At 30.6% G+C, this 23,301-nt stretch overlaps 3 protein-coding genes across 8 annotated transcripts; 2 read left to right on the top strand and 1 right to left on the bottom strand.

Moving 5' to 3' along the window:
• Positions 1–962: 962 nt before the first annotated feature.
• On the top strand, positions 963–2,588 carry LOC102665782 (probable gamma-secretase subunit PEN-2). 6 transcript variants are annotated; one of them, XM_006578726.4, is made up of 4 exons: positions 981–1,124; positions 1,235–1,286; positions 1,329–1,551; positions 2,255–2,588. In XM_006578726.4, the coding sequence occupies exons 2-4, from the start codon at positions 1,263–1,265 to the stop codon at positions 2,413–2,415; spliced, it is 408 nt and encodes a 135-aa protein (XP_006578789.1). In that variant the 5' UTR covers positions 981–1,124; positions 1,235–1,262; the 3' UTR covers positions 2,416–2,588. The 6 variants fall into 6 exon arrangements, with proteins under 6 accessions (XP_006578788.1, XP_006578789.1, XP_025984068.1 ...); XM_026128283.2 differs by having other exon boundaries at positions 1,235–1,289; positions 1,326–1,551; XM_026128284.2 differs by having other exon boundaries at positions 1,007–1,128; positions 1,235–1,289; positions 1,326–1,551.
• A 3,460-nt stretch (positions 2,589–6,048) lies between these two features.
• LOC100819992 (germin-like protein 11-1) lies at positions 6,049–8,162 on the bottom strand. The gene is given in 2 exon segments (XM_014775268.3): positions 6,049–6,500; positions 6,503–8,162. Coding segments are annotated over 2 exon segments (624 nt in total). The 5' UTR covers positions 6,774–8,162; the 3' UTR covers positions 6,049–6,147.
• A 3,634-nt stretch (positions 8,163–11,796) lies between these two features.
• On the top strand, positions 11,797–22,105 carry LOC100779729 (ras-related protein RABC1). Its single transcript, XM_006578723.4, has 7 exons — positions 11,797–12,066; positions 12,239–12,380; positions 13,001–13,069; positions 13,194–13,259; positions 15,516–15,637; positions 21,044–21,172; positions 21,714–22,105. Exons 2-7 carry the CDS (start codon positions 12,248–12,250, stop codon positions 21,816–21,818), a joined length of 624 nt encoding a protein of 207 aa, XP_006578786.1. The 5' UTR covers positions 11,797–12,066; positions 12,239–12,247; the 3' UTR covers positions 21,819–22,105.
• The last annotated feature ends 1,196 nt before the right edge of the window (positions 22,106–23,301 follow it).

Below are 23,301 nucleotides of genomic sequence, written 5' to 3'. Positions count from 1 at the left end.
GAATATTTCTAAATGATTAAGGAATCAAATGAATAATTATGAAAAATATAGGCTAAATTGTAATTTTAATTTTTTTTATCAGTTGATCATTTAAAGTGAAATATTGACTTTCATGTGATGTATTGATTTTGACATAACGCTTATATAGATGATTGACATGACACATTATATGACAAAAAATTAAATAAAATGAAAACTAAAAGGAATCTTAATAGAAATTAAACTTATGACCTTTAACACAAAGATAAAATAATATCACTAAGATATTTGTTTTATCCAATTAACTTTATAAATATTATTTTATATTTATATTTTTAATTTATTTTATATCATTTTATATATTTTTATTTTAAATAGTTTACACATTTTAATTCTAATCTTATCAATTTATAATTAAATTTCATAAATTAATATGTAAACTATTCAAATAAATTATTTTATGTAATTTATAAGAATTATGTAAATTTATTTATATATATAAATAATAAAAAAATTTATTTTAATTATAAAAAGTAGAATTTTTTTTAGATTATTTAATTATTATTTGAAATTTACTAATCTGTATACTAGTTTATATATATTTTTAAAAAATTATAATAAACGAGAAGAAATATTATATCTAATATTTTATTAATTTACATTAAAATAAGGTTTTATAATAAAAATAAAAATATCTAAAATTAAATATTAAATATTTTATTTTAATATATATATGTATATTTATAATTGAAAAAAAATTAATAATTTTTCACTAATGATACATGTAAAATATTGTTTATAATTTAGTTAAATAAAATAAATGGCTCGGTGTCTTATTGTTTTATATTTAATAAAATAGTATGAGTTTAACTCCTAGGAGATTTTGGTTTAAAAATAAAAAAATAAAAACTAATGTGAATTTAAAATTATAATTTAATAAACAAAGAATGTTAAAGTGTCTGGTATTAATTAACTAACCAATTAATTAGCTATTTGTTTGCTACTTTTTGTGTTTTCGATTCGAACACGGAAACAGATAAGATTTAAGACAATGGAGGATTAATCTGAATTTAAGTCCCGCTGGTCTTTGTAATTACTACGCCATATCAAGCAAAATCGAAGAAACGCGACGATCCACTTGCACAGTAAGTAGGTTAACACTGAAACTGAGAAACATTAATAAATTTAGTTAACACAATAAGATTGATTTGACAACTTGTTTCTATTTCCACTTATCTCATTTTGGTTATCGTAGAAATCCGCGGTGGAGGCAGATCACATAGATGGAGGCACAGTCTCAGAGCAACAATCCTAACCCTAACCCTAACCCTAACCCTAACCCTAACCCTAACCCTAACCCTAACCCTCATCGGAATAATTCGGTAGCGTCATCGATGCCGCTGTGGCCAACGATCGACGGCCCATTGGGCCTGTCGGAGGAAGAGTCAGTGGGCTACGCTCGCAGGTTCTACACTTTCGGCTTCGCTCTTCTCCCTCTCCTTTGGGCCGTCAATTGCTTCTACTTCTGGCCCGTCCTTCGCCACTCCCACTCCTTCCCTCGCATTCGCCCCTGTATCATAACCTAACCTAATCTCAATTACTTGCAAAATTATGCACTCCTTTTCAATTATTATTTGCTTCATCTGTTTTCTGTTTTCTAATATCTAGGGTTTGTTACTATCTGCTTTATCTGTTCGCACAAAATAAAATTAAATAAGGGACTGGTGTATTGAGAATTCGAACTTATGCTCTTTTTAATATCTCATGTTGATGATGAGTTTGTTTGTGCCTTTGTGCTTTTCGTAACAGTTAGTTTCATTTACATTGCTTCTACACAGCTGTGTAGTTTCATCTCATTCTTGTTAGCTATGGTTGAAATGATTGTTGAATATGCTAACTGGTTTTTGAGTAGTTTGGTGGTTAAAACAACGCTGCTGAAGCATCTGTCTTTAACTGAGAGTTGAGTCGAATGACGTCGAGTGTTTTATGTAGCCATCCTCATGTGGTGAAATAAGACTTTGTTATTGTTGTAGTTGAACTAATTGTCGAATAAGCTAACTGGTTTTAAGTAATTTGGTTGTTTAAAATTATAATAATGTTGTTGAAGCTTTAGCCTGTAACCGAGCTTAATGATGTCCTGTGATTCATGTACCAACTTCATATAGTTAGATAAGGCTTTGTTGTTGTTGTTGTTGGTTACAATATAATGAATTTGTTTTGAGATGCCTTCCTTTGTTTTGTCTGCTGATTTAGTTTGATCGATGCCTTTGTGCAGATGTTGTTGGATCTGCAATTGGGTTTGCAGTATGTGCGACACTTCTCAGTTCTTGGAGTCTAACATTTGCCATTGGAGGGGAACGCCTCTTCGGCCCTGTTTGGGATCAATTGGTTATGTACAATCTTGCTGATAGGTTAGGCTTAACAGGTTGGAGCTAGTTGTGTGGCACCTCTGATACAAATATTTTGATCTTTTATTACCACACTTACCTTCTTCCCTGTTTTTTGAATGCATCTGCATTACCTATACATTTTACTATATTCTATCATGAAACTAGTAGTGAATTTTATCTTGCTGCCACAGTTGATAGATAACAAGCAATGTTTTGGAAGAGGATATAGTTCTTGGTGTCTTTACTTTATTTGTATGTGTGTGTGTGTGTTATATTATGTTATTTATGCAATTTTCATCATCTCATTTTGGTATGTTGAGGAAGGGAAGATGGTGATCTTACACGACATCATACAGGGATTGGAAATTTTACCCCTTATCCCTTGGCTGTCACGTTGTCTTACAAAATCCATACCTCACTAAGCAAACATAATTAGTACGTTGGTTGTCAAATATTACTAAACAAAATGAAAAGGAAATTCAAATTGATGACCAACCAACCGAGTTTTATCTACTTTGTATAGAAATATAGAATAGAATGCTGCAGCCGTGTTTGATTGTGTTTGTTTTTTAAACTAATTTTTAAGTAGGAGTGGGAGAAGATGCAATAGTAAGGAAGATAATGAGTACTAGAAGATTAAAAAAAAAAAAAACTTAAAAAGATGTTTTATTATTTAGCCGGAGAATCATTGTTCGATTCTCTCTACGTCTAATTTTTTTTTGGATTAACATTAGTTACGTATTAGAACAGGATTGGTTTTTTATTTAGTAGTGAGTTAGAGAATGTCTGCGATGCGATCTTTGAACTAGGACGGAAAAAAAAAACTCTTATCACATTAAGTATACATCACTTTTATTCATGTTTTTTTTTCTTTAATATTATCACATTTTTGACAAATAAATAACATTTAATCAAATATTTAAATTTCACATTTTTAACAAATACTGAAATTAACAAGTAATAATCTGAGGTTGTTATTAGTTAGTCCTTGAGCGATCGGTTTTTTCGATTATTTTTATCTTTGATGTGTTAATGAAGTAGCTTAAGTGGTGGGATTTCAATATAAAAGTTAGTGGATAAAAAAAAGAAGAGATATCCAAGACAATTTAACAAATTAACAGCCCAGAGAACTCACATGTTGTAGACGTATCCATATTGGTTTTAAACCAAAGAAACCTGATCCTTTTTATTTTTTTATTTACAGTAAAATTGCTCCTTCCTTATTCAACTTGAAAGTGATGGTGATCACTGGTACCGTTGCATTACCAGTTCAACATATTTTAAAGGGGGCGATAATGTAATATAAATAGATAAAATAGTAGTAACATTTAGTTTAAAATGGTTACAAAATGAGATTTATTAAAGGTTTTGGTAACGTTTTAGTAAACGCTATTTTATTGAATGTTGCTTAAAAATAACGTATGTGGTAGTGTATTTTATATGCATTATTTATTGCCCTATAAATTTGTTTATTTTCCTTGATGCATCACAATAAGAACTTAACATTCATACATAATAGATAGATAGATTGTATGACTTGGACACGAGTTATGGCAACGAATGAGATAAGAACTACTATAGTTGTAATTATGATCATGATTACGCTTGGTTTCACAGAAGCTAATTACAAATCCTTCGTTTGTACAAATGGAGCAAAGCAATGAGTCTGGTAAAACCAATTGTGGTCACATATGTGATGTAGAATGTGCACCTTTACTACAAAATGGTGCTCATGGTTATGCAGAATGTATTGATGATTGTCTTGCAAGATGTCATAAAATATCCATCGCAACTGTCTACCATTGAATTATTGATCGTGGCTTAAGTAAGTCCATTGACATTAACATTGGTATTCATCATCTTTATAATTGAATTAATTATGATTTTACATGTTTTTCTAGATAATTGACTTTGTGTGTTAGATGCTGGTGATCTTGTGGCTTATGTGATGCATTTTTGCTTGCAGGAGTGTTAGACAAGTAATATTTTGTTACAAGAATGTTTAAGAAAAAGGTTATGAGGAGAAATAATATCCATGCAGTGAAAAAATATATTCATGCATGATTGTAACAAACAAATATTAATTAATAAATAACTTCTCTTATTTATTTTTTGTAAATCCTTTACCCATTTATTTCCCTTCATTTTTTTATGTTCCTTTCCTATGTTAGGAAATATGCTTGCAAATCAAATTAATGATGACATTAACAAATTATTAGAGCCAAATAAAAAAATCATGTGAAAAAATGTTGATGATCAAATGTTTTTTTAACAAAAAATTTAAACCTTATTAGATATGACAATGGGATGAGACAAGGCGGGGAGGAGTATGTGATTCTCCAAACCCATTTTCATCCTTGGTGGGTATAGATTTTTTTCACATTCCTGACGGGGATCCATTATAACAACCTCATATTTGTCATCGCCTAATAATTAAAAAATGCAAAAAAAATATATCAATAATTTTAATTTTTTAAAATAGGCCTGAATATATTATTTATTCAAGGAGTCAAGCTTAGACAATAAATTTGTCATAATCGAATATAAAATCCTATGAAAATTATATTCATATCACCTAAAAACTATGTCTAAACATGAGACTTGAGAGAGAGATTGTAATTCCTTATACTTATGTTTTCCTTAGAGTTTTAGTTTTAGTATTAAAAAATAGAAAAAAATAGACAATAATCACTAAGTATAAAAGTTTAATAAAATTAATTGTTTAATATACATAATACAAATTAAGGATAATTTAATAATTATATTGCCAGGTGCGAGAAAAAGTATGGATATTGAACATGTATTGAGTGATACTTGTGGATATGAGTTTATTTGTCATGTATAAGTATCTAGGTTAAAAAAATTCATTTTTGTGAACTAAACAATAGAGCTAATATTTTTCAAAAAACTATTTTTTATTTATAATATTCAAACGGCAAAGAGAACTTCGCAAGTGGTATAATACATATACTTCATGTCCTCGACCAATATTGCTAGGTAAAAATTGTCTAATTTTGTATTGATTTGTATAAGCAATTGTTGTGATGACCTACAAAAGAGACTAGATGAAAAGGGGAAAAAATCAAAATAGGAATATGTGGGTAATACCATTATTTATATATAGGAGGATTTCCTTCGTAGTTTTAAGATAAATTTATAATAATAGGAGATTCATGCTGAGTTATATAATTGTTCAAGATTTAATTAACAGAAAAAGTAATCAAATTTAATAAAAACTTTTTTTATATATATAAAAATATTTGCCCAAGGGATAGAATATATGTGATTTTATAACTTTACTCTTTCCTTCGTTTAAAATTAAATATAGTTAGCAATTTTACCAATAGACAAAAAATGTAAAGTTCACAACAACAAAGATGACAAGATAAAATCAAAGTTACAATTTATTTAAAATATGAATATAATATTTGGTGAATAACTAGCTTTTAATCATGTTAGACGATATTCCACTTTAAAAATGCTATATTATTGAATTTATAAAATTCTACTTATATACATGTTCACTAATTTTTCTACCAGCAAACTCAAATGATAATTCTTAAATTTAAAAAAGATGTAAAAGATTTGTAACTAAACATATTTTAGATGTTAAAATATTTTAAAATAATTGTTTTGATTGTATAAAACTTAAATTTATTAATTCTATAGTGAACATTCCTTAGTCTCAAGAGCACAAACACATAATATAAATAGCAGTAGTGTGCAACAAATTACAGAAAGTCAAGAATCATGATATAATAATACTCTGAATTAATGGTTAAGTGTGAATGATATCCAACACTGCAGAAGTCAAATCACTAACACCATTAAGTTCTACTTCAGAAAGTGAGATAACCTTCCTCTTAAGCTTCTCAACCGATTCCAAGGTGTCAGAAGGAATAGAAGTGAGTGATCCCAACCCGGGATTTTGGCTGTTAAACGCAGAGAACACAGTTGCAACTTGTGCACCACGATTCAACAAGAAGTGAAACAAGCCTTTGGGGATCACAAACACATCACCAGCCCTGAGATTCTTCTGGAAGAGCTGGTTCTGAGTGTTGAGAAACGCAGCCACCACCTCACCTTGTCTGACATAGATCATCTCGGTGGCTCTAGGGTGATTGTGGAGGTGAACTTGTAAGCAGTAACAATTTTAACTAATGAACCAAACTTGTCTCTTGAACCAGACTGGCTTAGTTCCATGCTCTTGAAATCATGTGCAATTGTGTTATTTGGGTTCTCGCAGCTGGGGAAGCCATTTAGGAATATGGTTTGCTTTTGGGGTGGAATTGTAGGGCAATAGTCCTTCACATTATCACATTCTGCTAAAGAAACATGTTTGCAGGTAATAATGGCTATAAAAAACATTAGGAAGAAGGAAGAATGGGATTTTATTATCTTCATCTTGAATTGGTCAATATTGTTTAGTCTTTTTGTTCAGCATTATATAATATGTGAACATGTGTAAGCTAAAGGTGTTGATGATCGATGTGACGAATTCATCTTTGCCAATGAAACAAGTTATGATGACATTCTTGGAGTTCACTGCTGGCTTAGCCAGTGTGATGCATTGCTTGTAAGAAACATTATGCGATCTAATGGATCGGCTAGAACAGTAGAACTTGTTGTATTTCATCACTAGTATATATGACAGCAGCAGAATGTGATGGGTTTTGAGCATGAATTTATTTTATTTATTCAGTTTAAAAATGGAAGAATTCAAATAAATTAACCTGTCAATTTTTAGGTCATGCTTCTATTTATGGCAGTTGATGTCTTGAACCGAATAAGGCTGTGAATTGTGATGGTTGGAGGAGAGCAAATCCTTTATTTATTGTATACACGGTTCCTACGCCATTGAAAATAACCATAAAAGAGCACTATAACTATTTGTTATAGTATGGTTATTTTATTCTATTGTATTACGCTGTACGAAAATATTCTAGTATTATTTTAAAATCTCATTTGATTGTAAAAGAAAAGTGTAAAGATTAGGATAATTAATTTTATTTAATCTAGTATTATTTTATGACTTGGATTCAATAATATATAGGAAGATAATTATTGAAAAAGCATCCAATTAATAAACATTTATGACAAACTGAAAGATACTTTTGATAAATTAGAAAAAGTCACTATTTCATTATTTTTCTAAAACATATGTATTTAATACAATTGTATATTCAAAACGTGTGGTTGTATATCCAAGAAGTCAGTTGATCTAGCTGCTTGGTGGTAATTAAGTGTTTCAATAATATTTTAAAGAATAACTATTTTCCAAATTTCCTGATAATTTTTTTAAAATATAATTGCTTTGAGAGAGAAAAAAAAAACTAAGCTAAACATGCTATATACTAAAGTCTCATTTCTGTAAGAACTAAAGATTAAAAAATTAGAAAAAATAAGACTTGCAACCTTATCCAACCGGAAGCATGATCCCACCGGATTTAATGTATGTAGTTCAGTTTGTAACACACAGTTGAATTTGTTGGAGATAACCTGAATTTGATTCTTGCATAATACAAATCCCAGGAGGGAATTTTTTTGTTCCCTTCCTCTTTCATGGATTAATTTGTTGTTGCACTAAATGAATTGAAGGAAAGGAAAAAGCTTTGATGTTACCTGTAATGACAGCATTGCTAATGCCATTTCCATGTATAAGGCTAATATGTCTTCCTCATAGCCTCTCTCTCTCCCTCTTCCATAAGATGGCAATGCCTCAATTATTGGCCATTCTTTTGGGTCCTGTGGATCAAAATATAAATTAATAATCAAAACCATACTTGGACAAATTGTCAGAACCATAATTATCATCAAACTTAAGGCATTTATAGAATAAACAAAAATACAAAATTATTAAACAGGCATGATTTGGTCGGTAGTAGTCGGTACCATGTGGTTGCTAATTGTACCATTTGTCGCGACACAAGTCAAAAAAGCAATTTCTCACCTCTTTTCTGAACAAAAACTACAATCTTCCGACAAGAAATAAAGATGACATTTGAAAGGATGTAAATTTGTTCTATTTTAATTTCCACAAATAAATAAAAAACACAAATCGAAACCACGTGCGAAACCAAAGCTGCACCCGCATATTCCTCCGTCAACCCAGCCGGTTATTATCAATTCTTATATGAAAACAAAATAAATTAAATTTTTTTAACATAATGCAAAATATTCATTAATTTTATTATTAATTAATCTTTGCCAAAGAAGGTGGTTAATTAACTTTTGGTGAGTCCCTCCTTCCAATATCACTATTACATAATAATTAAGGATTTAATATTATTAAAGAACATGAATATCAAATTTATTTAAAATTTATTGAATTTACCTAAAATTTATTAAAAAGATATTTTCCACACAAGTTAAACTCAAATAAATTAATTTAAACATGCATAAATTCGTAAATTCAAATCAAAACACAATTCAAAAGAGAATCCAAGAACAAAATAAATGAAATAAAAATTATTTTTTTTTTTAAGAAAAGTGGAAAGATATTTAATTAGTACTAGTAAGACACATTTGTTAAAGGTACTGGCCTATTGGGTTTCCGTCCCGTGGAGATGGAACCGCGCGCTCATCACGGGATCATGTAACACGTAAAGTTCTTTTGGGACATTTAAATTCGGCTGTGACACGTAGCAATATTTTAGGTTACAGACCTTTTCCTTGACAGGGGTGCAACTTTACACTCACCTATGCCTAGGCATGCACTTATTTTATTTTAATTTTTTATCGGGTTAGTTTGTTACTCAAGACAAAAGTCAATAATTAAATTAGATTTAAGTATATGGATTTAATTATGGCAAATAATTTTTTTTATCAATGTTCTTCTAAAGAGTATAGATTAAAAAAATTAAAATATTTTTTTTATTGAAAGATAGAAAATTGTATCATCCATTATTTTTTTTATGTTTTCTTATAATTTATATAATACATATTTTTTTTCTTCTTTTTAATTTCTTAATCAATGCTTTAAGGACACTTATTAACTAAACCTTTAATGATTTATGTTATTGAGAGTTATTTTCTTTAGACTCATATATATAAGAAAAAAAGTTGTCTTATATGTTAGACTTAAGTATAAATAAATCTAACTAATTTTATCATATTTAATGCTATCATTTTTAAAACATTTTTCATTTTATTTTTAAACACTCATTTTTAATTATGATAACAAGTTTCAATTAACAATATTTTAGAAATAATTTTATTTTTATTTGAGATTAAGAAAATTAAATGATATTAACTAAATTTTTAATTAATATAAAATTAGTTACTTCGTTCTGGAATATATGACGCTTAAGGTTTTTGTACAAGTATTAAGGATTAAGGAATGTAATTAATTTGTTAAATTTTAAAGAAAATATTAGACAACTTTCTAATATATTATTTATTTCTTTAATTAATAATTAATTAATTTATTCTTTTTATGTCCCACTAAGTATTTATTAAGGGTATCCTTAAAAAAAAATTCATATAAGATTGGTTTGTAAAATGAACATATATTTTATAATAAATTTTGTTCTGAAATAGAGGAAGTATTTTTACTTATACATTAGAGGAAATTTGAAAACTAAAATATTTCAATCCAATAACTTCAAACAAAAGTCAATAAGCTAAAACACAAAATCATTGAATCTAATTGAGCGATATGCTTATATCCATCAACACAAAGTTAAAGAAAAATATGATTTTTTTAAAAAAAAAAACCTTGATCATTGTACTTTTGGATTAAATGGGGAAAAATTGTCTCTTTATTTTTTTTTCCTTACTTTTCTTTACTAACCTATATATCATAAATTAAAATGTGTGTTTCGCTTATTTTATTTTAAAAAAAAAATCATGCAGTTTTTTTTAATTTTTAAAATAATTTTTTTAATGACAATATATAATCATTTCCAAACATGCATTCAATTACTTCCTATCCTATAGTTTTTTTTTTTGAACGGCAAACTATCCTCTAGGATTATAGTTGGACATGCGAAAGAATCCACATATCAGTTTTTACCGGGTCACGTGCTACGGAGTTGGGCTTAGACATTCAAATTCATAAGGGCATAGGGCTCATTAGTTAATCCCAAATTCACTTGGACAAACATATAAGTCATTTCATGGATTTAATATGTTTTTGTTCTCAAGATTGTATTTTTTTAAATTTTTGTTCCTTTAAAAATTTTATTCATTTTTAATTCTTATAATTATTTTTTTCTAATTTTGATCCTATATGATATTTTATTCATTTTTAGTTTATCTAAATTTATATTTTTTTCAACTTTAGTCCTTCTAAGGGTGATCTTATAAGGACATAAATGAAAAAAAAAGTTAGAATCTTAAATAAACTTAAATTGGAAAGACACAAACATAAAAAAACTAAAAATAAACAAAAAAAGTTTACCGAAATTAAAATTGAAAAATATCAACACCGACTAAAATTAAAAAAATGAATCTATAAGGATCAAAAATAAAAAAATACTAACTTATTTATTTTAAAAGTTCAACACTCAACAGACAGATTGAAAAGGGCGATTTTATTCCAATCCATTTCATGAAAATCATCATTTTAAATGGTTAGCGTGATTTTTTGCTTGACAAAGTGAAAACACATACTCGATATTAAAATTTTGCTATTACCATATCAATAATTGATGGAATTTACTCCTGTTAATCTTTATATTACAAATTTAATTGTTATTTTAAATGTAATGAAATGACATCTCTTATTATATATTTTTGTGTGATACTTGACTTAATTTTTGTTAATACCTGCTTTTTTAAAATGTTTCAAATTATTAAATATTTTAATTTTAATTTTTATTTTATGTTAAAAATAAATATATGAAAATTTCTTTTTATGTTAAGATTCTAAATTTCTAAATCTCAACTTGAATAATTTTTAAATTTTATTTATTATATTTTTTTACATAAAATCTTTATTGCTTATATTAAAATTTTCTTTATTTATATGTGTGTTAGTTAAATATTACTTTCTCAGCAATTTTTTTAAAAATATTACTTTATTGGACATAATGTTATATAAAATATTGTAGATTTCATGTTTTGTTGTTTTACTCTACATTTGTTCAACATATAATGATAATTTTTGAAAAGAATTTGTGCAGAAACAATTTAGTAACAAATCATTATGTTTAGATTATTTATTTATTTCATTTGATAAGTGAATTTATTAGTATATTTTATAACTTTCTTTCTTTTTGATGAAAAAAAATTGGTAGTTCAATACTTAAAGTTCAACTCAACTTGTAACTAATCACAGGTTGGATGGAATTTGACTTTCAACCGAATCTTAAAACTAAACCCAATTCACTTTTTGGTACGTTAAAAGACAGTTTGGGTGTCCATTTTACATCCTATTTTGTAATTTGTTACATCTTCCAACTTATTTGAATGTTTGTTCTTTTATCGATTATCATTTTAATTTTTATTCCTCAAAAAAATAATTTTAATGTTTGTTAAGTTTGTTGATGCAACAAGGGTCGGGTGATAAAATTAAAATTTTACAATAATCATTAGAAAAGATTCAGATCCTGAAGAGGGAAAAAAAATAAAAGAAAAAAGTGAAACTGTGACCTGGTAATTCGGACACAGTTCCGTTTTATTTTCCTTGTTAATATTTCATCCTGAATTTCCTCTGCTACCAGTTTCTCTAGAATTTGATTCTCTTATTTCTTAGGTATGCAAATTTCTCTCTTTTTTAATCACACTATCTTAATGCCAATGCACATTTTTCTAATCAATCAACGAGATGAGTTTCAGAATCGATACTTGCTCAATGTTCATACTATTTGAAACGAACAATGGCGTTTAATTATTTGTTTTGAATTGTTATTTCATTATTGAATCAGTTTATTGCGATGGATTCGAGTTCAACCCAGGAATTCGAATATTTGTTTAAGTTGTTGATGATTGGGGACTCAGGTGTTGGCAAGAGTAGTCTCCTCCTCTGTTTCACATCTGATTCCTTTGAAGATCTTTCTCCCACAATTGGTTCGTTTTTATTCATTTTTTCTTTAAAAATTTCCATAACTCACGTGCCTTTGTCATTGAATCAAGGTTTATGCATCTCATTGTCATTGCCATAGTCATGTCATAGGCCATAGTATTGTTAGTGTTACAGTTTGCTATTCTCTGTGGAATGCCACTATTGTTCTTGTTATGCATAATGTTCTTTGATTATTTGTAAAAACGAGGTGTGCTAGGACCATCATGCTCTCTACTAATTTTTACATCACATGCAATCAAGTATTATTAATTTTTCTGTGGAATCAAGGTTTATGCATCTCATTGTCATTGTCATAGTCATGTCATAGGCCATAGTATTGTTAGTGTTACAGTTTGCTATTCTCTGTGGAATGCCACTATTGTTCTTGTTATGCATAATGTTCTTTGATTATTTGTAAAAACGAGGTGTGCTAGGACCATCATGGTCTCTACTAATTTTTACATCACATGCAATCAAGTATTATTAATTTTTCTCATAAATTAAAAACTTGAGTATGCCATGTAGAGGTTAGTTGGGACCATGACACATGGTGGTCTCGCCACCTGATAATTTATTGTGATATGGAGTTTCATGCTTTTATGTCTTGTTTGATGCCTCAATGTAGGTGTTGATTTTAAAGTCAAGTATTTGACAATGGAAGGTAAAAAGCTGAAGCTTGCCATTTGGGATACAGGTGTGTACCTATGTTTGTTTATTTATTGATTGATGTTCCACTTTATAGTTTATAAAATGTATGTTTTTTGAAATCCTTGCTTAGTAGTAGTACTAAGTATGAATATGGTGATTTAATTATGCAGCTGGTCAAGAGAGATTCAGAACATTGACAAGTTCTTACTACCGAGGTGCTCAAGGGATCATTATGGGTGAGTTTCAATTATCTGCTTCTTCATTCACCATCCTCCCAGTAATATTTATTAATTGGGTGAAATGCTTTGAATTTGCATGGGAACCTAGAATGGAATGTAGTATAATATTTTGTAAGATGGCACAGATAAGTTGTTTACCTTTCCTTTTTTTTTAATGTTAACCCGTGCCTTTATACTATGACTTAGGCAATTTGGTACAGTATGTGATTTGCTATATAATGATGTTTTGAGTGAGTTAGTTCTTTGGTGAGAGGAGTTCAAGCCAAAAGTTTCTTCTGTGAAAGTTATGTCTTTTAATCCTTAGTTAAGGCCTTTTTTTGCCTCACATAATCACACCAAATGGATTCCATAAAGGTAGTATTTTCAAAGTGGTGATGATCAGCATATAGGTCCATTTAATGGTAGCTATAACAAGCATTGTTGAAACGAGGGACACTAATGTTCTAATGTTTAAGGACAAGTGAAGCTGCAATCTTGAAATAATCTTTTCTTGATGCTCTCAAGCATGTATTAAGCATGTCAGCTATTTGGTTACTTATAGATTAATACACTTCATACACCTTCAAGTCATCTTCTGGACCTATACTGAATCTTGGGATACCACTTCAATATCATTGTGAGAGTTGAAAACCATTCATGTTGCTTGAAAGAGCTTAACTATGCATTGATTGAATAAATGATAAAGGTATTGGTAAGCAAATACTTAAAATAAAAGGATAAAAAGTGTACACAAATATCTTAAATGATACACCTTTTATAATAAATATCTTCAACTTTGACTTTTTTTTGTGGTCAATCCTTAAACTACAAGTATTATGTCAATAGACCCTTTTGTTAACTTGGGTTATAAGTCACTGACAGTAAAGAATCATGACCATTTATTTAAATTGAATCTAGGTCATTGGCTAATTTTTTATTTTTATAAATTATTTTGTCCATTGAGTTATTTCTAAATTGAGAAAAAAATAAGCAAAAAACAAATAAAAAAAGTAAAGCAGAGATTTACTTTCGTGTTCAATAGTCATTGCTTGTCCATTTTCAAAAATTTCATCTTTACAGAACCATGTCAGAAACCATTTTTAGTTTTAGGTTATCTTCATAGAATCATATAAGACCAAGAATAATCTTTTCTTGAAGAAGCTTCAGCAGCTTAGAAGCACTTTATATAAAGAATTAAAAAGACTTAATTTCTTGCAGGCCTTAACAAGTTTTGAGTCATAAAGCTATTTGAATGGGGGGCAAGATAACCAATTTTTGAATAAACGGTAACTTTTTCAAGAATCACACCAAGTGTCTAAACTTCAATGTTGACCTATGCAGTCCCTTGCAGCTAGTCCCTTGCTAGCCCAGTACCCAGTCATCTTAATTTCACTATCCAAACTAAATTTGTCTGGCTTATTTGCTTGGCTTGAAGCAAGTCCTCTTTGGCAGCAGTTTCAGACATTTTAGTGAACTTTTTAGCAAAAAATTGGATTGAAATCTTGTCCCTGAGGTTATAATAAGAAGTGAAGAGAAAATATTTAAGCCTGGTTTAGAGTGTTTCAATTAGTTTTATTGTGAGAAATAACCAATTAATTTTTCATGATGAAGGTAAAGTAATACTCCCTCCGTCTCTAATTATAAGATCTTTTTTCATAAATTTATTTATTCCTTTTTATAAGATTTTTTTTCTAATTTTTAGATGCATTAATTATTTTTTCCCTTATATATCCTTACTTAATTATTCTCTATCCAAACATTAATGAGAAACAATTAAGTGGATAGAGAGATAAGAAAATGATAATTTTGAAATGATGGTACCTATAATTGCCCGATTTAATGTGATGAACTAAATTAACTGTTTTTCTTAAGAGGTGTGAATTAGTTGAAAGAGTCTAATAATTAGGGACGGTAGGAGTAAATAATTGTTCTACTTTTTCTGGTATCACAATGATTTTGTAGGATAAAATTGATTCTTATTGTGTACACTTTGTCTGCTTAAGAAAATGCTTTCTTACATATATCATGCTTTGGCTTATTAAGTGAATTTAGCTGTGGCAATTCAATAGCCAAAATGATTTTTTCGTTATAGGTTGTTGATCGAATTCACCAAGAAATGGTTGGCATATCTCATATCTGTATCAGATGCATTAGATTGGTATGGACATGATGCATTGATTTGGAAATTAGGAAATGGAGTGCCCCCACCCCAAAGATGCATTATTGAAATTTTTGTTTCTGAGTAACTGCATTTTGTTTCTCAAACTTATGCAGCTTATGATGTAACTCGGCGGGAAACGTTTACGAATCTCTCTGAAATATGGGCAAAGGAAATAGACCTTTATTCAACAAATCCGGAATGCATCAAGATGCTTGTTGGAAACAAAGTGGATAAGGTATCTTCTCTTGACTCTTGTTAAGTTTGTAATTACGTATCAATAGGGCACTATGGTCACGTTATAGCTGTGTGGAGGACCATTGACCACTACAAAGTTTCGAATAGCGGTGCATTTTCAGATAGCGCCATCAGTGGCTGCAATTGCTGCCAAAATAGAAAAATGAATAAATATTATATTAGTGTCATATAAGAATATTCTATACTCTATAAATATTAAAATATATTTATATACTATACTTTAACATAATTTGAAATTACCCTTTCCTATAAATATATGTTAAAGTAAGAAACTAAAAACTGAACATGAGTGAAATGGGAGAAGAAAACATAAAAGAAAGATCACAACAACCAGCAGAAAATGATGGAAGATAGAAATGTATTTTCGTTCTGGTTTTTCCAGCATACATAAGTGACTTGTAGTTGGTGAAAATACAAAGTTACAAGCAACACAACACACCTCATACTGACTTAGCTTAACCACTCCCTTAAAACAAGGTCTTTCATTCAATTTCACCTACTACATGTTGACTAATACTAACTTATATCAGAAACATAACAGCAACATATTTTAATACAAAAATAACAAGAAAAGTCTCAATTCTAACACTCCTCCTTGAGAGTTTTCTTGTGCACTCCAAGTCTTGATCTTAGTAGCATTTCAAACTTTCCCTTGGAAAGTGCGTTTGTCATTATGTCAGCAATCTGTTCTTCAGAGCTGCAATGCTCCAAGCTGATTTCTCTTGACTTCACAGCTTCTCTAATGTCATGAAACTTCACCTTGATATACTTAGTTCTTCCATGCTGGACAGGATTGTTGGCAATACAAATGACTGACTTATTGTCCACCCAAATGACAGTAGCTCCATCTTGAATTTGACCCACATCTAACCGAATCTTCCTTAGCCAAATAGCTTGATTTGCTGTAGCTGCAGCTGAAATATACTTAGCTTCAGCTGAGGATTGGGCCACAGCATCTTGCTTACTTGAATTCCATGAAAAAACAGCACTACCAAATGAGAAAGCATAACCAGAGGTGCTCTAAGGATCATCTACACTTCCTGCCCAGTCACTATCTGCATATCCTTTAAGTTCTCCACTTTCAGTTTTTAAGAAATACAAACCATAATCAGTTGTACCTCTTATATACGTCAAAAATCTCTTTGCAGCACGGAAATGAACTTGAATAGGTGAATGCATGAATCTAGAAAACAAGCTTGCAGGAAACATAATGTTTGGTCTTGTTGCTGACAGATACAACAAACTACCAATTATACTTCTATAAACAGAATCATTTGCTAAATCAATACCATCATTTATTGATAACTTTTCATTCACAACAATTGGAGTGACAACAGGCTTGCATTGCTCCATGCGAAACTTCTTCAATATCTCCAAAGCATATTTCTTTTGTGAAATGAAGATCCCATCATTAGACTGAGAAATCTCCATCCTAAGAAAATACTTCATTTCACCCAAGTCAGTCATTTCAAATTCTTTTTCCATGTCCTTCTTAAATTGGTTTAGGGAATCAGATTCATTTCCTAAAACCAACAAATCATCAACATACAAGGAAACAATGAGCTGCATTTCATTTTTCCACTTCTTCACATACAAGGTGGCTTCATTTTCACTTCTTCTAAAGCCCTTTTTCAAAAGATAACTATCAATCCTGCTATACCAAGCTCTTGGAGACTGTTTTAGGCCATAGAGAGCTTTTTGAAGTTTGTAGACTTTATCTTCACTTCCCGGAACTTGAAAACCTTTAGGTTGATCAACATATATGTCCTCATCAAGCAAGCCATTCAAGAAAGCTGATTTTACATCAAAATGATAGATTTTCCAACCATGGTTTGCTGCCATAGAAATCAATAATCTGATTGTATCATGCCTTGCAACTGGTGCAAAAGTATCTGAAAAATCAACACCTGGCTACTGCAAATAGCCTTTTACCACCAATCTAGCCTTAAGTTTGTTTACAAAACCGTCAGGATTGAGCTTAGTTCTGTAAACCCACTTTACACCAATCACATTTTTATTAATTGGTCTATCAACAAGTCGCCAAGTCTGAGTCTGATTTTTCTCTATCATCTTCATCTGCTCTTGAATGGTAGCTCTCCAATTCTCAAATTCAGCAGCTTCATCATACCTTTTTGGCTCTAATGCAGCAACATTACATTTTGTATAAACATCTTGCAAGGATCTTGTACCTTTCACTGGAAAATCAGTGTCGCTGTCATAGTTTTCTTCTTCATCATCAAAATTCAGTTCTTGCAAATTGTCTTCAGCTTGACATTTCTCCCAATTCCATTTGGAAACTTCATCAAACTTCACATCTCTGCTAACCAGAATTCTTTTTGTCTCCAAATTGTACACTCGGTATCCTTTGGAGTTATTACTATACCCCAAAAAGATGTCAACTTCTGACTTGTGATCCAACTTATCTCTTTTTACAGCTGGAACATGAGTGTAGAACACAACCAAATATTCTCAACTGCTCCATCGAAGGCTTCCTTTCAAACCACGCTTCAAATGGTGTTTTGCCATTCAAGGCTTTGGTAGGCAACAAATTCAGCAAGTAAACTGAGGTATTTACAGCCTCAGCCCAAAAACTCTTAGGAAGACCTTTCTCAAAGAGCAAACACCAAGCCATTTCCATCACTGTCCTGTTTTTCCTTTCACTCACTCCATTTTGTTGAGGAGAGTAAGGAACAGTGAATTGATGCTGAATTCCTTCTTGTTCACAGTTTTTTAAATTCTCCTGCTGTATACTCAATCCCATTGTGAGATCTGAGCTTTTTAATTTGACATCTAACCTCATTTTCAACCATAGGCTTGAAATTCTAAAATGAAGCAACCACTTCTGACTTTTGCTTTAGAAAAAACACCCAACTCATCCTTATAAAATCATTTATAAATAGCAGAAAATACTTGTTTCCATTTAGAGAAGTTACTCATTGGACCACACACATCAGTATGTATAAGTTGCAATTTTTCAGTAACTCTCCAGCTTGCTACTGCAAGGAATGACAATCTACTTTGCTTTCCAAATTGGCATACATCACACACATCAACATCATTTCCAATGGAAGGTAAATTTTGAATTAAACCATTTGAGCTAATTTGCTTCAAAGTGGAATAGCTAAATGACCAAGTCTTTTGTTCCACAAAACAGAATCATTTACAGTACTAGGAAAAACATGCATAGCTGTTTGTTTCCACTCTATTGGAAAAATTTTATCTCTCATTTTGACAGACATTAGCTCACTCCCTAAGGGATCAAATATGGCGCATCTCATGTCTTCAAAATGCAAGGTATAGTTCTCTTCAAGCATTTGTCCAACACTCAAAAGGCTTTGATTTATCTCAGGCACATATAACATCTGAAATATATTTAGTACCTGAGGGAGTCTCTACAACAACAATTCCTTTGTCTTTGACATCAACAGTTTCTCCATTGCCAATGGTGACTTTGGAGAAGTAGGACTGATTCAACTCCTTGAAAATACTTGCATTATGAGTCATGTGATTTGTGCATCCACTATCTATGAGTCATACCTCTTTGCAGCTGCTTGTTGAATAGCAAGAAGCAAGAAATAAATGCTCCTCGTTTTTTTCTTCATGTTCAGCAACTTGGGCCTATTGTCCTTGTTGCTTAGATTTGTTTTTGTACACTTTCTCCACATGACCAAGCTGGTTACAAGCTCTACATTTGACTCCTGGTTGAACCAACAGAAATTTTCTGTATGATTCTTCTTACAGTGAGGACAAGGTGGATACTTGTCTTTCCAACCTTCTCCTTTGTTGCGTTTTCCCTTTACTTTTCTTCCCACCAAATGACTTTTTCCTAGAGTTGATGCTGCCATGAGCTTTGCCTTTTCTGTTAGCCACAAAAGCGCCTTCAACATTTTCTTGCATCCGCAAGGACCTTCTATGTTCAGTGGCTTGCAAAGCATTCACAAGCTCTACAACTGTTATTTGAGAGAAATCCTTGTTTTCTTCAAGAGAGGAGATTTTTGACTCAAACCTCTCCGGAAGACACACCAAGATTTTCTCCACAACCTTCTGATCACTAAGTTCTTCACCTAGCAATCTAATATTTGTTACCACTTTAGATAGCCTATCGGCAAACTCCTTCACTGTTTCAGCTTCTTTCATTTTGATTGCTTCAAACTCTCTTCTTAGATTTAACACCTTCATTCTCTTTGTTCTTTCACTGCCTTGGAACTCTACCTTGAGTTTGTCCCTGGCCTCTTTTGCAGTTTCAAGATTCAAAATCTTGATAAAAACATCATTATGTGCTGCTGGTATGATGGCAAGTGCTCTGCCCTCCTTAGCCACTTCTTCAGTGTGAAATCTTATTTGATTTACTATTGGGTTGTTGGGTAAAGGAGCTGGATTGCTTCCATTTTCCACTGTTTCCCACCGACTTTGAGCTCTCAAATAAGTTCTCATCTTGGCAGCCCACAAATCATAATGCTCTCCTGCAAACACTGGAGGTGGAGATAAGGAACCACTGCTGGAAGCCATTGGTTGAAGGTTTTTTGAGTGAGGTTTTCTTGCTGGTTTTCTCTTCACACACTCAAACTGTTTTTCAGATTATCTTTTTCTCTCTCACAGACCCTTAAAGATCATTGAAGCTCTGATACCATGTTAAAGTGAAAAACAAAAAACTGAACATGAGTGAAGTGGGAGAAGAAAGCATAAAAGAAAGATCACAACCAGCAGCAGAAAATGGTGGAAGATAGAATTGTAGAATTGTATTTTCGTTTTGGTTTTTCCAGCATACATAAGTGACTTGTAGTTGGTGAAAATACAAAGTTACAAGCAACACAACACACCTCATACTGACTTAGCTTAACCACTCCCTTAAAACAAGGTCTTTCATTCAATTTCACCTACTACATGTTGACTAATACTAACTTATATGATATACATAACAACAACATATTTTAATACCAAAATAACAAGTCTTAATTCTAACAATATAAGTTGTGCAAATCACGGGTTATTCAACTAGTAGTGGTATAAATGAATAAATTTTCAAGTAGAATATAAAAATTCAACCAAATAATAATATAGATACTTCAGAAGATACAAAGAAATTTAAATAAAATATTTACCTCATCTGCAAAGTTGAGATATAAGAGAACTATGGAAGGTACCCAAAAGAGAGTTTTTATAATTATAGAAATTAAATGAGTAATTAAATATTTTCTTTTTAACCACCAATTTTAGGAGGTTACTATTGGCATATGTAATTTTCATTTCGGTCCCTTAGTAGAAGAATATTTCAACTATTGGATTTATGCTTTGTGCTTGATAACCTATTATCGTCATCGCTAAATTTATTTCTCGCACTCCATTAGAGGACATGACATGAAGGTGGATAATATTTGCTTTTCAGGAGGGTGATAGAGTAGTGACAAAGAAAGAGGGAGTAGACTTTGCCAGGGAATGTGGTTGCCTATTTATTGAATGCAGTGCTAAAACACGAGTTAACGTACAACAATGCTTTGAAGAGCTTGTTCTGAAGGTATGCTGAGTGACATATATGCCCATTTCCTAACAAAACTTTGGTCCATAATTGGTATACTGCATGCATTTCTTATGAGGTAACCATACTACTCAAGCAAGAACATTGTCTTACTAAGAGTAAAGGGACCAAATCATTGTATCCTGCATAAGTGGCCAAAATTCAAACATTAAATGATGTTACTTTCCTTTTGAGTCCTTTATCTTTTATAATAATTCAAGTAAGATCTACTGATCATGATTTACTCCTTTAACTTTCATAATAAGCCAATCTTTTCACTTGATTTGCCTCCTACATGTAAATGTGAAGGGCAGAAATGTTTAATTAGAAATCTATACTGCGCAAGCATGTGAAAGTAGCAATTTGACACTAGGGAAACAGTAATTATATCTCCTAATTCTGAAGCACAAGTTGAAGCTTAAAGAAAAATTGGTACATGGGACACTTGGAAACGGAGTACATTCTATGATTCGTGATAATCAATATATTAATATCATAGAAAACGACTATAATTTTTTATTTTGTTTGTGTGCACACCCAGATTCTGGATACACCTAGCCTCTTAGCCGAGGGATCCAAGGGCAATAAAAAGAACATTTTTAAGGACAAGCCATCCCAGACTAATGCCACGAGTAGTTGTTGCTGATATTAAGAGACTAGCTATTTCACTCGAAACAAGGGCGTTGAATCCATTTTCAGAATCAGAGTTCTAACACTAGCTTATTGATTATTTACAGCAGCTGCTGAAGCCTTTGTACAAAACCTGATTTTCCTAGAATGTTATATGTAATATGACGACGATCGTTATCTGCTTTTCTTTTTTCTTTGGATTTTGTTGTTTATCATTCACATTTAATTTCGTATATAGACGTGCAAGAATCATGGATACTATGCTATTGAAACCAGTTCAAGTTGTATATAACTTCTAGACAATAGTGCCGCTCTAACTTTTGATCGGTTTAATGAGCAATCTGAGACTACTACTGCTACGGAAGACAATCAAATAATAGGATTCAAATTAGGACTGTGCATATGGTTCGTTTTTTTTTATCGAACCAAATCACTTTATAAAAATAATTTGATTTGAACTGATTTATTTTAATAAAGAGGTTTAGTTTTGGTGGATAGATTTGGTTTGGTTTTCTTTCTCACACTCATGCATAGTTTGGTTTCTTCAAAGAACCAAATTGAACAGAATGATTTTATGAAAACAGCTCATTTTAAACCTAACCATTTTCATGAAGTGGTTTGGTTTTTTTAAAAGGGGTCTTACTAATTGTCCTTACAGCATTAGGTAAGGAATTAAAAAGAAAAAAATATTTAATGTGAAATTCATAAGAGAGCAAAAGTCATGAGTAGTATAGTTTTGTATATTCCGATAAAAATATTTTTTTTTTAGTTCCTTAATCAATGTCTTAAAGACACTGGTTACCATTTATTTTGTAAAAATGGTTTCAATTTTATAGTTCAACTCAAATTAATTTTTGAAGAGTTTGATTCCATTTTTTTTATCTCCTTTCACTTCATTTTTTTCACTTTGGTTAAATAATGAAGTTCAATACAGAAGATAGAAATAGGATGTAAAGAAGAATGGCATAAACTACTAAGTGTGTGGATAAACTAATATGTGATTATTTTAGTTTAGCCAGAAATTTTTAAAAAGTATCACAAAAGAAAAAATAAGTTAAAAATTTGAAATTTTTTTAGAATCTTTGGATTGAATGAAGTAAAAAGAAGTAGAAAAGAAAGAAAGATTGAATTTTGTCTTCAATTATTTTATTGAATAAAAAAGTGAAGAGAAATAAAATAAGTTTTTCCCTATTATCCTTAATACATGTAAATCTTGTAAAATAGAGAAGAAATAACACAGCAAAAATTATAATTGTACAAAATGTTATCTCTGTTTTCTTCTCGCCAAAGAAAAAGAAAAATTGATGAATTCTAGCCATATTAGATTTTTCCTTTTCTCTTTTCTCTACTACCAAATAATGCAAGGAGTTTATTGATGGACTATGTGTAAATATCTCTATAAATATTCAATAAACTCTGTATGCTCAAATTTTAATGAGATTTTGACCTTCAACTCACCTAAATTTTTTAATAAAAAAAATGTAAAAGTATATCCTTTT

This window comes from Glycine max, chromosome 4 (genome assembly GCF_000004515.6).
Source record: "Glycine max cultivar Williams 82 chromosome 4, Glycine_max_v4.0, whole genome shotgun sequence".
Classification (NCBI taxonomy): domain Eukaryota; kingdom Viridiplantae; phylum Streptophyta; class Magnoliopsida; order Fabales; family Fabaceae; genus Glycine; species Glycine max.
This window is presented reverse-complemented; position numbering and strand designations above follow the sequence as displayed.